Below are 17,458 nucleotides of genomic sequence, written 5' to 3'. Positions count from 1 at the left end.
ATTAATCCACCTATTTTTAAATGATCTCTAACACATTTGGTTCTCTTTGAGGTTTTCAAGATTTTACTTAAGCTGTTCATACAGGGGGGAAAAACAAAAAGGTAGCTAAACAGTGTAGTATTCACTTAAGGGGTTTTGTGTATTAAATATTATTCCTATAGTTGCCATCACTGACTCTTGCCTGTGTTATTTTGCCTTCATCAGAGATCCTCTTGATGGTTCTTTTCCACAGCTGACTCTTGCATTTCTTTTTTGGTTTTCTGTTTGTTTTAAACTTTTCAGCATGTACTGCTGCTGACCAATCAAAGAATGCTACTGTAGTGGCATATGAGAAAATAAAAAATCAAATGTTTTTATAAGATACAGTGAATAGTCAAAGTGCATGAGTGCCTTGTGTGCATTATTTACAGTCAAATTAGTCACTTTGGAAATATGTACCACTGGTTTTCTCCTGAATGTGTACGGTAGAATCATATCTTGAATTAAATACATAATGATTGCCACCCATTCAGTTAATCTCGCTTGAAGGAAACACTCTGCGGGTTGGTAAATCTAAAGCAATGTATCTATGAAACTCCCATATTTATCTTAACTCATTAATTTTTCTTTTTCCCTTGAAACGATCTGCATACTGTTGGAATATATAACAGTGTAGAAGATAACATGTTCAAATGAAGAATGAGGAACATGTAGCTATTATGCAGCATTGTGCAGAAAACATGTTTTCCCCCATATGCTTCAGGTCAAATCCCTTTTAGAAGCAGCTGAAGATTGAAGCTCACATGTAGGTTACAAAGAAAAGCTGTAATTAAGTCATTTAACTTTGCTTTATGCAGTAGAAAGGAACACTGTGTCATGTGTTTTTACCTGATAGGTTTATAAAATGAGCATTTGTAGTCGCCAACTATTGGCTAAAGTCTCACTGAAAACAGTAAAACCCTCAAACCTCAACCTTCCGTCTTCCCTTGGCTCCCATTCCATGCTGGAATATTCATCCCTCAGTCCTACAAACTCCTCCAAGCTTTGGAAGAGGAGAGGAGGGGAAGAAACTCTTTCCCACCCCCAAACTTCAAGTATTTTTCATAAGGAAGGCAGCTTCTGATGGATTTCAATTGTTTTCCTTTATTTAGCTCAGACATGAGCGGTCGCAGTAACTCGCTGGCACGGGAATTCTTGACGGATGTCAACAGACTGTGCAATGCTGTGGTCCAGAGGGCAGAGGCCAAGGAAGATGAAGAGGAAGAAACTCATATGGCAGCACTGGGACAATACCTGGTTCAAGGCCGTGGATTTATTTTGCTCACTACACTGAACTCAATTATTGATCAGGTAATAGGTTTTTTCCTGCTAGTTAACTTTGGTAATGAGCTTTGGCTGTATTGACAGGAATTGTCTGGCTTGTGTGCTTCTTGGTGCTCCTTTTCTTGTTTGGATTTTTGGTAGAGACTGTGTGAGAAAGCTAATTGTGAATACTAGAAACTTAGAAATTCCTTCACCAAGAACAGGAAAACAAAAAATAGCTAATGATATACCTGCCAGCTGAAATTTATGGCTGCTAAACTGTTGACTAGTTAAGTTGTGTGGGAGGCTTTGCAGCAGCTGGGTGGAAAGAAGCAGTAAGATGGAACGTGCAGGAGGAATGAGTCTGTTTACTGAACCTGCAGTACAAACTGGCAGTTTTTATTTTGAGAAGATCCTTCTTCTGGTTTATAGCAACTAAATAAAACTAAAATATATGCTTTCCTATTTTGCTGTAGGCCATGAGGTATATTTTCACTGTGTATCAAGTAGCAGCTCTTGAACATAAGAGAGCACTTTCAGGAGCTGAGGTTGAGGGGGAAAAAAAAAAAAAAAAACTTTCAAGTGAGAAGGGGAGTCAATCCATTTGTATTACTTAACCTTTTTTTTTTTTAAAAAGACAAGTGGAAAAAAAATCTTGACTAATGAGACAAATTATTCAAGAAAGGGGAAAGATTCTGCATACCCCTTTAAGCACCTAAGTATACCTTATGACCAGCATTCTGGTACACTGTGTTCTTTATAGATCTTGGTATTTCTCACTCTTATGTATTCTCCCTACCCAACCCACCCCCAAAAAAGGCGGGGGGGGGCGTAATTTGAAAGTGTACTGCTGAAATTTGAAAAATTAATACGTTGCTTTTTCCAGTTTTAGCACTGTTTTGAATGCTACATTACTTATTCCCATTTCTAGTCAATTTGTCTGGCTGAAAAGGCCTTCAGTAGCAAAAGTGAGTTGCAGGGAATGACTTTGAAAAATTATTTCTCAGGTCTAATTGTACTGTATCAATAACTGGAATTATATTTTTTAAAAGTCTAAAATTGTTGATAGTGTATAACAAAACAAATAATTCACTTTTTTGTTTAGATATATTTCCTGTATAGTAATAGATCTGTAATTGTGACTAATACTGTATTTAGTACTTCCTGCATCTTATGTTTCTAAGTATTGACTGATTAACTAAGCAGCTAGAAAAATAGTCTCTTTTGAAGAAGTTATAAAAAGGTAGCTGATGTAGCTTTCAGCAAAACAGTTTTTAGGTAGATAAATGTAGTTCTGAGGGCAGTTTGCTCTTGCCTGTTGTGGTGTGAATGGATGACTGCTATCTGAGTTTTCCTGTTTAGCTCTAGCCTGTAATGAAAATGTAATGTTAAAAAAGCTGTTTCCAAGAATTTTCAATCCTTCTTTCCCAACTACCAGACATCTAGAACTTTATACTTCAGTGACAGCATTATGTCAAGAAAAGGTTCTAAAATTAACTAAATAAAACTGCTTTATATTTGTTAAAACATAGCAAGAAACACAAATATAAACTTGGAAAAGCTGATCCAATAATCAAAGGAACTACTAAGCTGTAGTGGGGAAACTGATGGACTCAATGCGTTCTTTCTTGTTCAATCTCTAGAACTGGTGGACTTGTACTTGAACTTAGTGTATTTGTCTTATTCAAAGGTTGAAAGGGAAAACAAACTTTCCTGTTCTGTGAGAGATCGGTTGACTTATCAGTGTTGAACCAAACTAGGTGAATAAGCTGGCATGAAGAAATTTATCTGTGTATACTGCCTTACCATCCATAACTACAGTTTTACTGACTCCATTAGTTCAGCGTTTTAACACTTTCTTAAAAACTTTAGCAAGAAAACTGTTATTATACTTCAATATTTTTAAATAAATCATCTCTAAATTAAAGTTCTAACATAGCTTGTGAAACTAATATTAGGCTTTTCACTTTTATCCAACCTCTTCACAGTTGCAAATGTATTTTTATGGACTCTGTTGATCTTATCTTTGTAGATAAGGGTGTATGCAAACACTTAAAGGCACTCTTGTATTGTTTCGATTATAAGCAGGCTGAGCAAGCTTCTTACCAAAATGTTCTAGCTTATTTAAGTTTATCTTCGTGTCTTATTTTCATTACTACCTTGAATTTTGGGGGAAGGATATTACTTCAGCTGCATATCCCTGAATGATGCTGACTGTCAAAAAGCTCAAGTCAGCTTTCTGTCTGTGTCAAGGTAGTAGGTTTTTTCATATTTGGGTCTACGGTAGTGCTTAGCATCCAGTAAAGGAGTTGTATTTGAATTCTCTGCCTTCTACTGTTCACCTTTGCATTAAAATTCTGAGTTAGTCTTTGAATCTCAGTATGACTGAGGGGTTTTAGTGCTTTGGGTTTTTTGTTGTTTTTTTTTTTAGTGAGTCATCTTCCCTCTTTCTTCCTATAAAATTTCACCTTCCCATTGTGAGATGATGATAGTATCAATTGAATGTAGGCTTTCATTTATTTAAAGGCATCGTTTTGAGGACAGTAAAGTTTCACAAAGTTCTTCAAAACTATATGCTTTTGTAACTACAAACATTTCAGACTTTTGGGGGGCTTCATTCTGTCTTTGTTTAAATGAACAGAAGTTATTTGCTTTTGATTTCTTTTCTGGTTTTGTCCTCCAGTGGATGAAGAATTATTTCAACAAGAAGGTTTGAAGAGCTGTGTATAGAAATAGTTGCAAAGGGGCGATCAAATATTCCAGGTACTTTCTGATTGCCTAACTAATGATTATAGCATTCTTTGCAGTTAGTTCACTTTTCCAGTGTGTAAGACAGCAGAAAGGCATAGGGAGGTTAATGTTTAAGTTCTTAAAATAACCCTGATAATTTTCTATAAATTATGGGACATGGAATACAAAGAACCTTTTGTTTCTAACATAGGAGCTGACATGTCGGGAAGAACTTCTAACTCTCCTCCTGTCACTTCTACCACTGGTGTGGAAAATCCCTGTCAAAGAAGAAAAAGCAATAGGTATGTTTTATCAGTTATGCTAGTGAAGACCTAGGAAAAATGGTGTCCTGTATTTGTACTATTACAGAGCATAGGACACCCAGTTAAAGAGTAGATGGCCATTGTACTGCGTGTCCTCTTAACATAGAACAGAACAAAGACCCTGAATTCTACAAAGAACATACAGTTTTAAAAATACCTATGTTCTGTCATCATACAAGGAAAGTCAAGATTGTACAGAGAAGATGAAGGTCAGTGTGAAAGAATGGTCACAACATACCATGTAGCTGGACTTGGTGGAGAGATTTTTTTGTTTGACTTCTCAGGTGGTGCTGGAAAAGGGGATTTGAAGGTGTATGTGATACTTTTGCTAATATAAAGCCCTTCATGGTGAGGGGGGAGAGCATAAAGGTTCTTTTAAAGAAAAAAAAAAAATCTGAGTAACGTAGATTGATCGGTGATAGAATAAGAAATTTTTTTCTGACATTGGAGAAATGGTAAGTAGAGAATAGGCTTAAGTCAAACAATGGAGAACACAATATGAAAAGTGTGTTGATATCAAGGAGGTAGGCTCTGAAAATGGAATAATACTGGATGATTATGAACAGAGTCAGACTATTTCTTAGAAAAACTGATGCATGTCAAACTGTGCTAATTGAGGAATTAAATGAAAAGGGTTAAACTGCCAATGGATCTGTTTAAAGTGAGTTAGAGAAATGAAAGATGATACAAAATTGTGTTATGCAAGAACTGAACCAGGAAATGAGTTTTTCTGGTGCTTTCTTTTATTTATTAGAAAATAAAACAGGATGAAACAAATTCAGAAGTAAACTCTGAGAGAGCTCCTAAAGGTTATCACCTGAAGCTGTCCTAATATTCTTTTCTGTTTTAAAGTCCTTCAAATGTAAGGTGGTGGTTAGTATTTGTGATTGACAGTATCTAAAGTGCAAGTTTCATAGTACTTTTATATAATTAACTACCCTGCTTGCTCAGCTGTATCTTTCTTTCATTCTACTATAAGCATGATTGAATGAAAGAAAGATTTCAATCGTCTTATGAGAGGTTAACTCTTCCAAGATTAGTTTAAAATGATATTGTGTAAACAGGTTAAGATGTTTGTTTTTTGTACTTTGCTTAACATACACTTTTTGTTGCTACAGATTTCTAGCTAGTAGTACTGATGCAGTGAGCCCAATGTATCTGGTTGTTGTGCACTAAGAGCTCTGTTCTTTTGGACTAATTTTTTTTGCATCCCTATACCCAATACCTCTTTATTTCTGTGCAAAAAAAATCATTATTTGATAAAGTACTTTTGTTTTTTTCTCCTTCAAAGCAGATGTTTCCTCAAGCATCATAGCAGTGTCTCTTTGATACAGTGAGGCACAGTCGTGCTTGCACATGAAGCATCACTTCTTTCAGTATGAATAATGCATATACCTATAGGGTGGTCTCTTCCAATTTTGCTTTTGTGTGGAGGACTGTTAACTATCATATTTTCTAAATACCAAACTTACTGTGTTGTAAATACTTGCAGTTGGTATATGCTAGATCTTATACTGCTCAAAGCATCCAGATACAGTTCTGGCACTACTTAATGACAGTGAAACTTATCCAAGGATGCATAACCTTTTTTATTTCATATTTCTGAATTTGCAAATACATAAATCATTTTTCCTATTTAAGTATTATAATGCTCCTGAATATGACTTACATGCAGTGTTTTGTGTCTTTCTGTTGCGACAGATTTTAATCTACCCTTTACAGTTGACATATGCCTGACCAAAGAGAACGCTTCAAGTTCTGTGAAATCTACTCAGGAAAAGCTAGGCTTAGATGGAAATAGTTGCTCATCTCTTCAGGCTTCTGTAAAACTAAATCCTCGATCACGAAAAAGTGGACGTCTTCGCAAAACCACCCATCGTTACTCCGTGCGAGATGCAAGAAGATCTCAGCTGTCCACTTCGGATTCAGAAGGCAATTCTGATGACAAGGCTACTGTAATGATGAAACACAGACGATCCCAGTTCCTGCAGCCTTTTGTAACATATCCACTTAGGGACAACTACCTTGTAGGTAGAAGTGATTGCCTACCAGCTGAAGCAGTACCAAATTCTAATCCTGATACCTCTAACCTAGAAAATTCCAGCCAAATTCTAGCACAGGAATTAAAATTGGAGATTTTGAATGAGCCAGCTGTGGTGATTGCTGAGAGCAACATGGACAACTCTCCATTTGACTTATGCCACGTTTTACTGTCACTCCTAGAAAAAGTGTGCAAATTTGATATTATGTTAAATCACAGTTCTGTTCTTACAGCTAGCGTGATACCCACGTTAACTGAATTCTTATCAGGATTTGGAGACTGTTGCAATGTAGGTAGTAGTGCAGAAAATGAAGTAATTTCTGCAGGGTGGACAGAAGAACCTGTGGCTTTGATCCAAAGAATGCTCTTTAGAACAGTGCTTCATCTTATGTCTTTAGATATTAGCAATACAGAAACAATGCCTGACAATGTACGAAGAAATCTAACAGACTTACTTAAAGCAGCATTAAAAATCAGAATTTGCTTGGAGAAGCAGCCTGAACTTTTTGTTCCAGGGCACAAAAAAACACTACAGCAGCAGGTTCAGGATGAGTTTGTATCTTCTAGCTGTCATCACAGAGCCTTGCTTCTGCCTGAGGTTCTGGAGGGGGTCTTGCAGATTTTGATTTGCTGCCTACAGAGTGCAGCCTCCAACCCATTCTACTTTAGTCAAGCTATAGATCTGGTTCATGAGTTCATACAGCATCAGGGATTTAAGCTATTTCAAATAACAGTGCTCCAAATGGAATGGCTGTGTATGAAGAATGAGGGAGTAACTGGGGAAGCCTCAGAGCACTTGAAAGCCCTAATCAACAGCATTATGAAAATAATCAGCACTGTCAAAAAAGTGAAATCAGAGCAGCTTCATCAGTCAGTGTGTACAAGAAAGCGGCACAGACGATGTGAGTACTCTCACTTCATGCACCACCACAGAGACCTCTCTGGGCTTTCTGTATCTGCTTTTAAAAACCAAGCTTCCAAAAACCCCTTTGAAACGGCTGATGGAGAAGTTCATTATCCTGACCGATGCTGTTGCATTGCCGTTTGTGCACACCAGTGTCTGCACTTGTTGCAACAAGTTTCTTTGAGCAGTACCTGTGTTCAGATTCTCTCGGGTGTACATAATGTAGGAATATGCTGTTGTATGGATCCAAAGTCTGTGATTACCCCATTGCTTCATGCTTCCAAGTTACCAATATTAAAAAACTTTCAACAGCACATACTGAACATCCTTAACAAGTTTATATTGGATCAGCTGGGTGGAGCTGAAGTTTCTCCAAAAATTATACAGGCATCATGCAATATATGTACTATTGACTGTGATCAACTTCCTCAGCTGGAAGGTGCCTTGCAAGGCAACTCTGGTGATGCTGGTCTTGCATCTAGTCCTTCTTGCAGAGTTCAGGGGATTCTGCCTAGTAGTGGATCTGAAGATATGCTGTTGAGATGGGATGCACTGGAGGCTTATCAGGACCTTGTTTTTGAAGAAGACAAACTACGTGGCATGCAGATTGCAAGCCATATATGCCACTTAATTCAAAAGGGAAATGCAGTGGTCCAATGGAAATTCTATAACTGTATTTATAATCCAGTGCTACAGAGAGGGGTTGAACTAGCTTGCCATGCTCGACAACTAGGAATAACTGCAGCTGATAAACACATGTGCAGTTACCATAGCCAGTGTTTGCCTTATGAAGTACTTCAGATTTATTTGCAGACACTCCCTGTGTTGCTTAAATCCAGGTTAGTTTATTTTCTGCTTGTTAATGGAAAAATATGCTAATTCTGTAATACAGAACCTTGTATATCTGTTACTCATTAGAACATAAATTTCGTTTGCGTAGTAGGCTGCACTTGGATATTGTAGGGGTGTAAACAAGATACATGCTTGAATAACATAGGATTCAGTCCATAGGATTCAGATTTGCCAGTAGATTCATAAATCATAAAGGCATCTGTATTGATGGGATATAGGCCTCAACAAGTCAAAGTGTATAGAAACGAATGAAATCTTTGTCTAATGTGACATGCTCTTTGCCTCTTAATTCCTCATGCTAAAGTGACTCAGGAATGTTGAACAGATTCACATGTTGCTTTTCTGTGGTAATTAAACTACTTAATTTTCTGATCTGTTTTCCTCCTCCTGCTAGAATGGTCTTTATAGAAACCTAATTTGAAAAATAAAGCTTAAGTTAGACTTATTTGTAGTCCTGAAGTAACTGTTTCTTGATTTACAAAATCCTATTCATGTAAGCATAACTTTAAAAGCAAAACCAAACAAAACATACTTCCAGGGCATGAAATTTTTTCCTATTTATTGTGAAATTGATGAAGTAGTTCTTTAGTAAAATCTCTGGAAGTTTTTTCAGAATATGAATAAGAATGTGTTCTTTCTTCCTGGAAAAATTCTGGTATTTTCATTTTGAGTCCTGAAAAACTGAAGTGAATTTATTAGGGTTACCTGAAACAAATATGAAGAATAGGTTAGTATTCCAGTTTTCATAAAGGATTATCTGATGTGTTTTTAACTCTTATCTTACCTAAATTGTATCAGAAGCATCAATTTTGAAAAAAAAAAAAAAAAAACACTTAGTGGCAAAGAGGTAAGAAGTAAAGTTTAGATTCAAGGAAGTTTAAAGTTGTCTATTTACTACTGGCCTAAAGATGTACATGACTCATTTGATTTTTAGGGTATATGACTCAATTATAGTAAAAGCTGATTCTGCAGGAAGGTAATGGAAGGGTAGGAAAGGTGAATGTCTGAGCAAACATAATACGCTAAGAAGAAGCTTACAGAATTTGTGATAAGGATCTCTGTGAACTAAATGTAATGAATGGGGAGTAGAAAGAAGGGAAAAAGTCCTTGGAAACAGATATACCAAAGGATACTCTTTTAACATTGTAATTCTTATGCCAGAAAGCCTGCAAAAAGATGTGCTTGAAAGGTGTTTCATATAAAATTGCAAGGATCTTGTGTTCATACAAAAACTAAATAGGCATAGCTAGTAAAATATGCGAGGACTTCAATTTTATTTGAGGAGGAATCTCTAATTTCTGAAGTCATAGAACAGAGAAGACAAGATATTTTACGATCTCCAGTCACTAATAAAAAGTAGGGGCGAGGTCCCACTAAAGAGCAAGTGTCGTAGAGTTAATTAAATACCTTCTGTGCTTTGAACATTGTGCATCTTTGGTCTGTATTTTAGAGGTTAATCAATATTCATCTCTTACATTATTTCTTACAACAAATAAGCTTATGATTTCTTTTCCAATACCAGGTGGACAATATTTGCTTGGTATTCTAGAAAGTTGCAGACAAATTCCCCTCTCTATCTTACCTCACATTCCTGAGGTGGGATATTTACAGCAATTACTATAAGCATGGTCTGTCCCTCCTTGGTGCTAGTCAAGTGTGTAGAACAGAGGGTTATTTTTGGTTAAGATGTCTTCTCTAAACTATGTGAATTTATGGTTAGTTTATAAGGTAACTTTCTTATGCTTTCTCTTGCAGGGTAATTAGAGACTCATTTTTGAGCTGTAATGGAGTAAACCAAATGATTGAATTAAATTACTTGGATGCTGTAAGAAGCCATTCTCTGAAAGTGTTGGAGACTTTGATACTCTGCCTTGGAGACCAGCAGAAAGACCAAGCAATGGCAGAACTAGAAGGCTTGACCAGTGAACAAAAGGAGGCTGCGTCTGAGTTGCCTGCTTCTCTTTGTAGCCAGCACACTGTTTCAGAAGTTCCTCAAAGCCTGAGCAAGTTTTATGCTGGCCTCAAAGATGCTTACCCAAAAAAGAAAAAGTTTGTGAGTCAAGACATTCATGTCAACACAATAAATCTATTCCTCTGTGTTGCTTTTTTATGTGTAAGTAAAGAAGCAGATTGTGATCGGGATTCAGCTAATGACTCTGAAGACACTTCAGGATATGATAGTACAGCTAGTGAGCCATTAGGCCACAAATTACCATATCTGTCACTGGAAAGCCTTACTTTGCCTTCCCTAGAATATATTCACAGGGCTGCAGATATTTGGTCCATGTGTTGTTGGATCTATCTGTGTAGTTCAGTTTTCCAGAGACAGTTCCACAGACTTGGAGGTTTTGAAGCATGCCATAGACTACTAATCTTGATTATTCAGAAACTTGCGAAGAGCAAGGAAAAGGACCAAGAAAAAAAGGAGAGAGTATTGAGTGAAAGCAGCAGAAGTTTGCATGGGAGCCCTCATGCTGAGCCTCTCATCAAGGATGACTCTGCTCACTTGGCTAAAAGCAGAGAGTTGACACAATCAGAACTCAACAGTTTTGACAAAAATCCTGCTGATGCAGAACAGTTGGTGTCTGAATGCGTTTCCTGTGACAGGTCTTTGAGTAGGGAAGATGCTTCAGTTACTCCTGTTGTTAATCTTGAAGAGACAAAACCTTCTGTAAGAGAAGAGGCTGAGTGGGCACTTCAGGGTATCAGACTTCTTGAAGCTCTGCTGACAATCTGTCTGCACAGTGCAAGCAGTATGCAGCAGAAGATGGAAGTAGAGGTGTTTCACCAGGTACTGTGTAACTTCCCTTTGCTTATCTTACTCATATTTATGTATAATGTTATTTTAACAGTGACTTAACTGAAAGTTCTTTTGGTGATGAAAGGGAAGTTTATGCTTGTATTATGATACCATCTTTTCTGTGTACTTGAACTATAAAAATAGATGATTTGCTTAGTAGGAAGGAGTGGTCAACAAGCATGAGGAATGATGCTGGGTGGATGGAGAAACTGGCAATTGCTGCTTCTGAGGAGGCATCTTCCTGCTTGTCACCCTTTTGTTTGCTGTATACAGTAAGATGCCTGTCAGGACCCTGAACCCCCTTGCTTGTCCTCCAACATGACTTTGTCCACTAGTCTCTTGGGTTGGCTCCCCATTTGTGCCGGTTTCCTGCCTCTCTGGGATTGTGAGAGAATATTCCAGAACAGCAGGTTGACTCAGATTAGATTTTTTTTATTATTATTATTTACTTTTAGCTGTATTGTCTGTTTTTTCCATATATTTCTGGTTTAGTTTTCCATGCATCTGTTGCAGCTGCTTGATCCACATCATGAATATGGCCAAGGGCTAAACTCAGCACCAAATACTGTTTCTGAGTTAATGTATCTTGAGTACTAGGGAGGACTGATATTGACAGATGAAGTTTTTGTCTTCTCTCTCCCTTCCCCTCCTGCCCCCAAGTGGCCCTAACTAGAGGAAAGGGGTGGCTTCCTCTGACTGAATATAGTAGTGGACTTTGACTACTATGAATTTCTTGCTGACTATACCTAAACATTTTTCTGGTCAAAGTTATGGCCTGCTTTTTCTCCTTTTCTATGTAGTTCTAGTGTCCTGTATTAGGCAGCCTCCATAGGATATGAGGTTACTACCTGAGCTGATGGGCCCTGAATGGTGGGAGAGACTTGGTTTTTGAAAGAGTATTTAATGGAGAATGGATGTGACAGGTGGGACTGAAGGAGAGGTGTGTAGACCAGGCAGGGAGTTATGCATAATAACTTAATATTTTTGATGGTACTGAGCAGAGCATGATGCCTAAGAAAGAGGAATGCTGGAGAAGGCACAATACTTAAAGGGACACATGGAAGAACTATTACTCAAAACAAACCTTGCAGGTGAATTAATTCAGTGTTCAGAAGCTGTTAATTCACAGAAGACACCTTCACCATGCTTTAATACTTCAATTATTATCTTGTGTTTTATTTGGCAGTTTATTGTAAAAGCAGTAGGTATTGGGTACAGGAAAGAATTGGAAATTGACCCTCTGTCTTTGCGGTTTGTTATTTTGGGGAACTTAGACATGTAACCCTCTGTCTTGTTAACCTCACTAGTAATGTTGTACAGTCTGAAAGCACTGCGTACTTTAAATTATTTCAGAGGCATTTATTTTTGGAACTTCGTGTTTTGACTTGTAATATTTGGGAAACAGCATGTTGTTGAGAATCTTTCAGTGCAAACTGCTTAACCTTCTAAACCTTTGTCATGACAAACATGACAAATCTTTATTATTGTGAGAGACTAGATGAAGTCTAATAGTTTTAATTGGGAAGTCTGATTAAATGGTGTTGTAGGTGGAAAGTAGAGTTCTTAAATGAAAGTATGGGACTGTTCCAGTTAGCCAAAACAGAGTAACATGAATTGAAACACTTCTGTTTTCCGAAACGCAGAATACTTGTGTGGATGATGTCTTACTTGAAGTAAGAGACCAGCTTGCTCAATCAAAAGTGATAGAAACCAACTTGGCAAAGCCTCTGTTTGATTCACTGCTTCGTATTGCATTGGGCACTTTTTCTGCTGATCTGGATCATTCTGAAGAAAAAGTCGAAAAGGTATGAAACTGAGTAGTTTAATATAAATGTTGCATGTATAAGGGTTTGCCAGATCAGGTCTCTTCAGGTCTGTATTTTTTAACTAAAGAGCATGTGCTTAAATTTGGGGTTTTGGTGGTGTTGAAGATTAATTCTCCAGTTCTCATATGCAAGCATATGACAGTTGATCATAAGCTCCTTGCATTTGTTATTCAGGAAAACATCATGCATGCCCTCCCCCCACCAAAGTGGGGTGGCAAGCTGTACTGTTATTTATGGATACACCTGAAACCTGAAGTTCTGGTCACTCTTCCATGACAGAGAAATTGACAAACTTTTAAATGGAGAGCTTCAAAGTAGGAGTGCTGACTGACCTTAATGGCTGCAGAGATTCTTTCACCTTACAGTGGTGTCAGGATGCTTTGCTTACGGTGATAGCGATTTTTAGAAACGTAATTTTTCTTAATGCAGTGGCCAGTTGTTTCTCAAAACTTAGGTCAGGTAGTTGGTAAGAAAAATCCATCTTTGCGGAGTTCCTCTTCTGTGTAGGAATGAAGTATCCTTAAAAGCATCCTTTAAAAATTACCTTGTGCTTGCTTGAAAGTATATGGTCAGTTTGTTTCTTTTGCCAGTGGGGATGGAGGAAATGGGTATCTGGAAAGTTCTAAACTGCGTGCTTTTCTGAACAAAGGAGGTAAACTTGTTTGACACACGTGTTATACAGCCCCATCACACTGAAAAGGAGCCTGCATCACAACCTGGAGACGTCTTGGAAGAAGCTGAAGAGTCACAGTGCTGTAGTCTTAAACTCCTTGTAGAAGAGGCAGGATATGAAGCAGATAGTGAAAGTAACCCTGATGACAGTGAAACCAAGAATGATGGTAAATGTGAACTTTTTAAATATACAAAGCAGTCTTTATGGCATAACTGAGCGTGCTTGTCTTTTGAGAGATGCAAGAAACAGGGTGAGTATCAGAGGCCTGTTTAGTTTTATTAGAGGCTAGTTTAGTTTTTTACTCCTAGTAGGATCCAGTTATCTATGGAAAGATGACAGCTATTCATATTGTGAGTGTTATAGAAACTGTTTTGCCTTTTTTCCTTTTTTTGGTTTCTGTGACACTTATACCAAAGTCATGTTGAGTCATCCTTGCTGAAATGTATTACTGATTATGTTTCAGGCAATTTCTGCTAGAGCTGCTTATCAGTGCTTTGTTTACAAATCTGTGCTTGAGCTTTTATATAACACTGTTATCTGATTAAATTTACGTAATCTAGCTATAACATCTCCTTTTATATTCATTCAACCATTAATGTGCACATCCTTTATTTTACTGTATTTGTTTCAGTGTACTTAATTTTGAAGATGAATTTACTTTAATTTTTTCCTTCATGCTAAACACTTGGATGCTTATGCTCTTATGTAATATAAAGTCAGCATAAGCAGTAACGGACTTGAATGGAACTGAGTTCCATTATTACTGTTTACTTGTATGACTAGACTTTATCAGTAATGACATATAGAAGTGTATATGGATGTATTTAATGGTTTTTTTGAAGTGGTTTTGAGTTAGAGTGAAAACAGTTTGCTGGAAATGCTTCAGGTTAAAGTTTAAAGTCTTACCCAGATGCAAGAGGAAGAAGAAATGCTTAAATGTTTTGCCCTGGGGTTTTTTGATCGTTCTGGAGGTGTTCTGTCATGTGTTGGCATTCTGAGTTAACTAAACCTCTTCCCCAACTTAAATCAGTAATTTCTCCCCCCCACAGACACTAAACTTATCTCCTTTCTTAACAAGCTCAGAGTCTTCTGTATAGAAGCTCAAGCTCTCTTACAATGATTTTAGTCATATTTTACAATTTGCATATCCCATCACTAAAGTGTGTCCAGTTCCTGGGAAGTGAAGGGATATGGCTTAAGATCATATAGTGGAAGAAACTGCATCCTTGAACTTTCGGATTGGCAGGGAAATGTGAAAAAACAATGCAGAACAGAATGTTCTACTAATTTCTGAAAAGTAGTTATAAGTTAGTGACTGTTTTGTACCTTTGAGACGACTGGAGAAAGTATGTCCTTGGGTGTCTTGTTTGGATCATGCAAACTATATTCACTTGAGTAAGTTTCTGTAAGACAGTGTTCTCTTTCAGGAGCAAACACAAAGGCAGAACCGGGATGCACTGGTCCTTCAGGTTATTTTAATGACCTAACTGAAAACATCAGTCAAGGAGAATTGATATATCCTGAAATCTGCATGCTAGAATTAAACTTGCTCTCAGCTGGTAATGCAAGTCTGGATGTGCTTGCTCACGTGTTCCAAAGCTGCCTGAAAATCATCAGTCAGAAGGAGAGAAATGCCACTTTACTTATAGAACAGGTAAAAATGTTATTAAACAAAGGCAAAAAATATGGCACCATATATTTTATTTTCTTCAGTTTTATAGTAACAGTATACCTAATTGAGTGAACTCAGAAATATTCTAACTTGCTGTTAGGGCATTTGATATGAACTGAAACAATATAAATAACTGGTATCACAAGTAAATGCTGTATTGAATTTTAAAGTTACCAGAAAAGATAGTTAGCTACTGTGTTGAAAAATCCTTGACCTACAAAGTTTTTGAATTTCACAGTTGCCTTATTTTTATCAGGGTTGTTCTATCACCAAAGCAATTGATACAGTTTTAATGACTGGTAGGCTATTGAAAAACAAAACTGTATCTTCATGTATCCAGTATTCTTCTCTTAAGCTGTGATGTGGGTTACATATGTAGTATTATGAGGGAAGATTATTTCACTCTGGTGTCTTTGTTGTTGTTCTTTTAATGAAGGTTAACTGGTGATTCCTACTCAAGTGCTAGTTATTAAAAGGGATGTGGGTTATGCAGATGAGCGTTTAGTCTTACTCAGATTTACCACACAGTGCTATCTGGAAGCAGTAAAATAGTTAGGGACCCTTCTCTTATAGCTTTAAGAGCAGCTGTGCCTTTTTATATTTTATTGTCTAGTAAATCTCTCATAAGCAATTTTATTAGCACTATACATTCTGCTGGAATTACAGCTCCAGTTGTACATGACTCATTCAAGTGGAAAAGTAATATATAAAGACTAATATTCTGTAAATAACTAATTTCTGAAGGCCTTAAAATTCTAAATATTTCTGAAATAATTATCAGCAAATGTCTCTTTCAGTATATGTATGCACAAATGTGCGCATGCACACTATATATCTACTTTTATAAACTTCCAATGCACAGGTTGATGTCCTCATGATCCTTTGCAATTTCTGAAGGTTGGCTTCGGTTTTTTGCCTTTTAGTAACTAACTTCAGTGCGCCTCTTCTGCAGAAGAGGGAAATATGGCTAAGTACTCTAAACTTAAAGTGATCTTTCATATAATCTAAGAAGCAAAGTTAGTTATGCTTTACAACTTAAATTGAAAGCAGGAGAAGTTGAAGTAGGTGAGAGATATTGTTTTATTTCCACACCAATTTTTTTGTGAATTATTAACTTTAAATCACTAGCACACGTTTCATATTGAACTTCAACAGATGAAATGATTCTATAATTATAAATTTCATTTGGTCAAATTAATGCCTTTTTAGTATGCACAAATATGCTTGTGTTTAATAACTCCCTAATAAATCTGTCTGTATTGATTAAAGTACATGGCAGATCAGCCTAATGCATCCAAATGGTCCCTTAAGATGTCTGAGGCTTAAAGACGGTGATAAAAGATGCCTTTTGCTGAAATTTAAATAGCCATAAAATGGAAACAGACTTCAGAAAACAAACAATCAGAAACACTGTCTGGAAAAGATCTTTGAGAGTGTATATTGCTAATTTCAGTTTCTCTAGAGGGAAGTAAGCTTCAGGTAGTTCTCAAATTGAAAGTTAATGTATTTTTTTAGGCTATTTTCATCTGAGGGGATGAAAATACTTCTTCCAAATGTTAACACTATCAAATTTGTACCTTCAATACATTTTTGGAAAGAGAAAGTGTAAATCTCAAATTAAGAGACTGTGAATGTTAATGATCTTTATCTGAGATTGCTTTTGTGAAGGATGTTGCTCTTAGGAAAACTGCTTTGATTTTTCTGGTGAGTCTTTACTGTAATCTTGCACAAAAAGGTTGGAGAAGGGTTAAACTTGCTTTCAAAATTATGTCACTATATACATACATACCGCATTTTGTCACAACCTGTAAAACTAATTCAATGTATTCTAGGGGAGGAGGCAAGGGGAAGAGTTCTCAGAGTTGCTGAATTGATAGTGGCCCAAAGGATTCTTTCTTGAATCAGCTGGATTTCAGAGTCCCTCTTTGATATGATGTGGTTGAACTGTGCAGAATGTGAAAGCATGTTCACTAGCAAATATTTTAATATTTCCATAATTTAAAGTAACTGGAATTATTTTTACTTTAACAAAGATCAGCCCTAGACAAGAATTGGTTTAAAAGAAATTGTTTAACGTTAGATGCTTAAACTGGTTTGTATTGTTCAGATATCAAACTTTTTTTTAAAGGGAGCTGTTAAAAATCTTTTGGGAGGATTTCTAAATGTATTGACCCAGACGGAGTCTAGTTTTCATGGTGAGTTCAAGGTCTAAGTATATAAATATTGATATCTATAACTTAATGTATATGTCCTCAGATTTTCAGCCATTTTTAGCAAATGCAGTATGTTAAGCAAACTCATTGGCACATGTGAATCTGTGCAGCTATATATTTAACTTGTGACAAGTATCTAACTT

The 17,458-nt window shown here is 36.7% G+C and overlaps 1 protein-coding gene across 4 annotated transcripts in view; it reads left to right on the top strand.

Moving 5' to 3' along the window:
* LYST (lysosomal trafficking regulator) overlaps positions 1-17,458 on the top strand; it is an 89,926-nt gene that overhangs the window by 19,588 nt on the left and 52,880 nt on the right. For all 4 annotated transcript variants that reach the window (XM_067293492.1, XM_067293494.1, XM_067293491.1 and 1 more), the window contains exons 3-10: positions 1,131-1,329; positions 4,223-4,313; positions 6,036-8,118; positions 9,887-10,922; positions 12,575-12,736; positions 13,440-13,596; positions 14,858-15,084; positions 17,231-17,297. In XM_067293492.1, coding sequence (XP_067149593.1) covers positions 1,138-1,329; positions 4,223-4,313; positions 6,036-8,118; positions 9,887-10,922; positions 12,575-12,736; positions 13,440-13,596; positions 14,858-15,084; positions 17,231-17,297 — 4,015 coding nt within the window. In that variant the 5' untranslated portion in view covers positions 1,131-1,137. The remainder of the gene's footprint in view (positions 1-1,130; positions 1,330-4,222; positions 4,314-6,035; positions 8,119-9,886; positions 10,923-12,574; positions 12,737-13,439; positions 13,597-14,857; positions 15,085-17,230; positions 17,298-17,458) is intronic.

This window comes from Apteryx mantelli, chromosome 3, assembly GCF_036417845.1.
Source record: "Apteryx mantelli isolate bAptMan1 chromosome 3, bAptMan1.hap1, whole genome shotgun sequence".
NCBI lineage: Eukaryota > Metazoa > Chordata > Aves > Apterygiformes > Apterygidae > Apteryx > Apteryx mantelli.
Note: the sequence above shows the minus strand (reverse complement) of the source record. Positions and strands in the feature narration are given on the sequence as shown.